The sequence below is a fragment of the Ipomoea nil genome, unplaced genomic scaffold, assembly GCF_001879475.1.
Source record: "Ipomoea nil cultivar Tokyo-kokei standard unplaced genomic scaffold, Asagao_1.1 scaffold0926, whole genome shotgun sequence".
Classification (NCBI taxonomy): Eukaryota; Viridiplantae; Streptophyta; class Magnoliopsida; order Solanales; family Convolvulaceae; genus Ipomoea; species Ipomoea nil.
In genome coordinates, this window is record NW_017617354.1 from 421487 (window position 1) to 427649 (window position 6163).

The 6163-nt window shown below is 41.0% G+C and overlaps 1 protein-coding gene across 1 annotated transcript; it reads left to right on the forward strand.

Annotated features, from left to right (window-relative positions):
• The first annotated feature begins 527 nt into the window (after positions 1 to 527).
• Positions 528 to 4484, forward strand: LOC109179510 (uncharacterized mitochondrial protein AtMg00810-like). Its single transcript, XM_019329020.1, has 4 exons — positions 528 to 588; positions 1735 to 1959; positions 2542 to 3428; positions 4410 to 4484. Exons 1-4 carry the CDS (start codon positions 528 to 530, stop codon positions 4482 to 4484), a joined length of 1248 nt encoding a protein of 415 aa, XP_019184565.1.
• The last annotated feature ends 1679 nt before the right edge of the window (positions 4485 to 6163 follow it).

The window sequence follows — 6163 nt, forward strand, 5'->3', positions numbered from 1 at the left end:
TATTGATATTCAAAATTCTAGTTACATGTCAAGTATTAATTCGGTGTGAATGCAAGTCTCTGGGATGTCCTCTGATTCTTCAATTGGATGCCTTGAACACTCCACCATTAAAGGGCCTCCGGGTTTCAAGTGGCTTGATCTTCAAAGAAGGGCTTGTATATGTAGCTTGTTCTTTTGAAGGGCCTCCGGGTTCAAATGGCTTGATCTTCAATGGAGGTTTGGATCAATAGGCATAGGCACGATCATTATGGAGGAGGGACTTCTACTTTCAGTATCACATTTTTATTATGATCCTGAATAATATTTTCTAGATGTTTACATCACTTTTCCTAGGATGTGTGTGATTACATAGAAATAAAATGTCCTATTTATAGCTGTAGGATAGAAGAGTTTTGATGAATTCAAACTCTTTTGATATTATCTAATTAACAAATTAGATAATATCAATATTATCCATACATAAATTCGAATATACTAATATTGATAAATAATCAATATTTATCAAAATTTAAGTGTCTACAGCAACTATGCTGACGCAGTCTGACGAATACACTGGTGGTGATGTTCTGCGTGTTGGTAATGGCGCAGGTTTGACGATCTCACGAGTTGGCCATGCTTTTATACCATCCGTGTCTAAATATCTAAGTTTAACAAATGTCTTATATGTTCCTAAGCTTTCGGTCCCGTTATTATATGTTTATCGTTTAACAAATGATAATCGCGTTTTTGTTGAGTTTCATAAAGATTGTTTCATTGTGAAGGATTCGGTCACTCGGGCGGTTCTGCTTAAAGGTTCCACAGCGGGCGGTTTATACAAGCTTCCCGTTTCCCAGTCGCACTTTGCTTTTCTAACATCTCGTGCTACACCGGTTGTTTGGCACCGCCGATTGGGCCATCCCCATGTGCATGTCCAGAATCAAGTCCTAAAGTTGTGTCCAGTCAGACCAAATAAAACCACACCGGGCGGGTTGTGCACCTCGTGTCAGCTTGGCAAATCGTCTAGATTTCCCTTAGATAGAGTTTCATTATCAAGTAGCAATGTGCTAGATTTAATTTATACGGACATATGGGGTCCGTCTCCTGTAATCTCTACTAGTGGATTTCATTATTTTCTGCATTTTGTAGATGATTATTCTCGTTTTTGTTGGTTTTATCCCTTACGGGTAAAATCTGATATATATAAAAATTTTGAGTCGTTTCGAGTTATTGTAGAACGTCAATTTTCGCGTTCTATCAAATATGTTCAGTCTGACTTAGGCGAGGAATACCGCAAGTTGAATCACACATTCGAAAAGTGGGTATTGTACATCGCCAATCGTGTGCGTATACGCACGAACAAAATGGCAGAGTTGAACGGAAGAACCGTCACATAGTTGAAACAGGGTTGGCTTTGTTAGCTGAAGGTTGTGTCCCGCAACAATATTGGGACTACGCCTTTGAAATAGCCACAAGCTTAATGAATTATTTACCAACTTATGTACTGAATTCCGAGATTCCATACAGTCGTCTCTATAAAACGAAACCACCATACACTTTCCTCCGTATCTTCGGGTGTCGGTGTTATCCCTATCTTAGGCCCTATAATCGGCATAAGATGGATTATCTCTCGGCACCCTATGTCTTCCTAGGTTACCCGTCTTCCTTTAGGGGTTATAGATGCATGGATTTAACAAGTGGGGAAGTCTACATCTGCCGTCATGTACGTTTTGATGAGGCTGTTTTCCCTTTTTTCAGAATTGACAGCTCAAGACACAACTACACCGGTACCACCGGCTTTGCCTTGGGCAGCTGGCCCGGTTGTATCACACCAGCCTTCCACGGTCGTCATCGACTCAGGTTTTCAAAGGCCGCCGAGTCCAATACCCTTGGCACAGGAAGCAACCCCCTTGGCTTTTGAAGCGCCTGTTAAGGCCGTGGCTCGCAGAAAGCGGGCTGCAGGGCTGAGCCTCAAGATCGAGGGCATACAATGAGGCTTCGGCATATGACTCAGGGTACTGGCGAAGACTTTCAAGCCCTCAGTGTAACCACTGATCCCACCTGTTACTCTTAGGCGGTTGGGCACCCTGAATGGCGTGATGCGATAGACCAGGAGTTCAACGCTCTGTTGCATCACAATACTTGGGCTCTTGTTCCGCCCAAACCAGACATGAACATCATTGGGTGCAAGTGGGTTTTTCGTACCAAACGCTCCGTCGATGGTTCGGTCGAGCGATACAAAGCCCATTTTGTGGCAAAAGGGTTCAATCAGGTGGCTGGCGAAGACTTCTTCGACACCTTTTGCCCTGTAGTCAAACCGATTACAGTCAGGCTTCTTTTTTCGCTAGCTAGCTGTCTCACACAGCTGGACTCTGAGGCAACTCGATGTCCATAATGCCTTCTTAAATGGGCACTTAGCGGAAACAGTCTATACAAAGCAACCTCCGGGGTATGAAGATCCGACACACCCAGATCACGTGTGTCACCTACAGCGGTCTTTGTATGGGGTCAAGCAAGCTCCACGGACGTGGTTCAAAAGATTACATGACTATTTACTCTCTGCAGGTTTTTCATCATCAAAGACGGATGTTTCCCTCTTTCATTACTCCGCTGCTAACTCACGTGTATACTTACTAGTATACGTCGATGATATTATTATGATGGGCAATGATCCATCACTCATCACTTCTCTGCTGCATCGCCTTTCGTCGACGTTCAAGATCCGAGATCTTGGAACACCCGGGTTCTTCCTTGGAATTGAAACTGTCAAGACTGACATTGGTCTCATGCTGTCCCAACGCAGGTACATGAAAGACATTCTGAGTCGAGCTGGTATGACTGAATGTAAACCACTAACCACTCCGGCTGCAGTTACTCCACCTGTCTCGTCTACTGCTGAACTACATGACAACCCAACTCAATATCGTCATGTGGTTGGAGCTTTGCAATACTTAACTATCACACGGCCAGACTTATCATATGCTGTGAACCGGCTATGTCAATTTATGCACACGCCAACAGCTGATCATTGGGGGTTGGTTAAGAGGGTACTACAGTATATCAAGGGTACTCTTGACTACGTCTTGCAGCTCACGGTCTCCGAGACTTCTGCTCTACATGCATACTCCGACTCGGATTGGGCAAGTTGTCCGCTCGACAGGAAGAGCATTGGTGGCTACGTGGTGTTTTTAGGTTCCAATCTGATCTCATGGCTCTCCAGGAAGCAGCGCACAGTGGCCCGTTCTTCGACTGAAGCTGAGTACAAGGCCCTCGCTGATGTGGCAGCCGAGGTTGCTTCTATTGTGTCGTTACTCCGGGAGCTGGGACTACACACTGGTGTTCCGCCGACGCTCTGGTGTGATAATCTAGGAGCAACCTACACGTGTGCGAATCCAGTTTTTCACGCTAGGACGAAACATGCGGAGATAGATTTTCATTTCGTCCGCGACAAGGTAGCTTCCGGAGAATTAATGATTAATTATGTCTCCACTAAATATCAGCTAGCAGATATCTTCACGAAGCCGCTATCGGGGCCACGCTTTGCAGCGCTACGTGACAAGCTCAATGTTGTGGCATACCACCCTTGTGCTTGAGGGGGTGTGTTAGCAATACTATTATTTGTTACCTGTTATTGTTACTATGTTTACTAGTCTTTATAGTAGGCTTAGTCTTCTGTGGTTTTCCTAGTTGATAGGGGTTACTTACGTAGAGTTGTTATGCTATTAGTACTGTAATCCTTATCCTAGTTGTGTTGAATGAAATTCAATTATCTCATCGGTCCGACCCGCCCCACCGCGGGTCTAATTTCTGGCGGGCTTTTGCGCGCCGGCCCGCCAGGTAAAAAATATAACTTTTTTTTTAAATTGTTAATACGAAAAAATTAATATTATTTGTAGGCTTTACGTTTTTTATTTTTAAAAATTGGCTCTAGAATTGTGAACAAACCACCCGAAGAAGCATCCACCAAAATCCTGGAATTATCAAGCAATCCTTCATAGAAAGACATCATCAAATCCCAACTTTGAAACCCATGGTGTGGACATTGCCTCTTCAATTCCTTAACAGCACGTTTGGTTCACATAATGAATTTTGAGGTAATAGGAATGTTATTCCATAAGGAATGGAATAGGCAAGGAATAGAATAGGAATTGTATTCTATTGTTTGGTTCGCGGAAGGAATAGACTCTAGGAATTATATTACTATGTTTGGTTGGTTTAAGGAATATAATGAAATATGTTTCAAAAGACATAAGTACCCTTATAAAAATATGTGGTGGTGTTGGTGGTGGTGGTGGTGTTTGAATTTCCCTTCTCATCCTTTGAGTCTTTGAGGTAGGATAGAACTTCTTCAAAAATTCTCTATGTAATTTTCCCCAAGTGTCAAAATGGTTATCTGGCTGTGACTATAACCAATCCCCAACCCTGTCCTTCAGTGTGAAGGGGAAAAGCCTAAGTCTGATAGCATCTTGAGTGACTCCATTCATCTTGAAGGTGCTACAAAGTCGTAGGAACTTGGTGATGTGAGCATTGGGATCCTCTGTGGGTGTACCTCCAAAGCGATCCGTCGCAGCCATGCTGAGTATGGCCGGATTGATCGCAAAGTTGTTGGCCTCCACATTTGGAATATTGATGCTACCATGCTCCTCAACATCCGGAGCAAGGTAGTCAGACATTGATCTCTCTTCAACTTGGTTTTCTTGTACCTGTGTCATCCTAGTTTTTTTTCTAAGAAACTTGGCTCTTTTCTCAATCTCAAGGTTCAAAGGTAATAATCATTCTTTCCCAAAAGATCGTGTACGCATACAAAGCCCAGTTCTTAGATTCAAAGCAAAATCACACTCAAGAACAAGGAACTTGTTATGGGTTAGCAAAAGAAAAGAAAAGAAAATAAAATAAAATAAAAACTAAAAATGGACTAGAATCCTAAAATAAAAATTTCACTAATGTTAATACTAGAACTCCAATTCCCCGACAACGGCGCCAATTTGATGCGTAGTATATTTGTAAACAAATAATTCTCGGAGTACGAGTTATCGATCCACAGGGAAGTGGTTGTATCAAGCACTAGTTACTAATTTATTCATTAGAGCTAATCCTAACAATTGTTTAGATGATTGATTTGCATAAAATAAATAAAATAAAACAGAGATTCAGGATTTTGAGAACAATTAGAGAGAAGATGAGATTCCTGGGATTCAAGTATTTAATCACCTAGTGCCAAATCTTAAGGACAATATTAAAATCTGGGTTTAACAAGTGTGAGGATGCAAGGTGGTATAGAGCTACTCTCGTAGTCACTAACACTAGTGAATTTCCACTCTCGTGGCTTAAACACCCAATAAAATAAGATCAAGCATCATAAATCACTACAAAAAAAATGCACATAGACAACACTAGAAAGACAACAGTTTTTAAGAAAAGTGTTGTCTTTTGTATAAAAGACAACAGTTTGGTCCAAAACCGTTGTCTTTGATGCAACACTTTTGTCAAAGACAACGGTTTTTACTTAACCGTTGTTATAAGTGTGTTGTCTTTGTGCATTTTGTGATAAGACAACACCACAACGACAACAGTTTTTTAAAACCGTTGTCTATGTGCATTTTTTTTTTAAAGACAACGATTTTTTTAACCGTTGTCGTTGGTGTGTTGTCTTTAAGCGCACTAGAATACACAACACTAGAAAGACAACGGTTGTTTAAAACCGTTGTCTTTGTGCGCTCTTTTTTTTTTTTAAAGACAACGGTTTTATTTAACCGTTGTCGTTGGTGTGTTGTCTTTAAGCGCACTAGAATACACAACACTAAAAAGACAACGGTTTTTTAAAACCGTTGTCTTTGTGCATTATTATTTTATAAAAGACAACGGTTTTATTTAACCGTTGTCATTTATGTGTTGTCTTTAATAGCACTTGAATACACAACACTACAACGACAACGGTTTTATATAACCGTTGTCATTGCGCGTTCTTTATTTGTTTAAGACAACGGTTTTATTTAACGTTGTCTTTGGTATTTTGTCTTTAAGCGTATTTGAATACACAACACTACAAAGACAACGGTTATAAAAAACCGTTGTCTTTGCGCATCATTATTTTATAAAAGACAACAGTTGTATAAAATATAAACAAGGATTTTAACAACAAGAGTCGAACCTCTAACCTCAAACATAGCAATTAAGGTTTAACTAA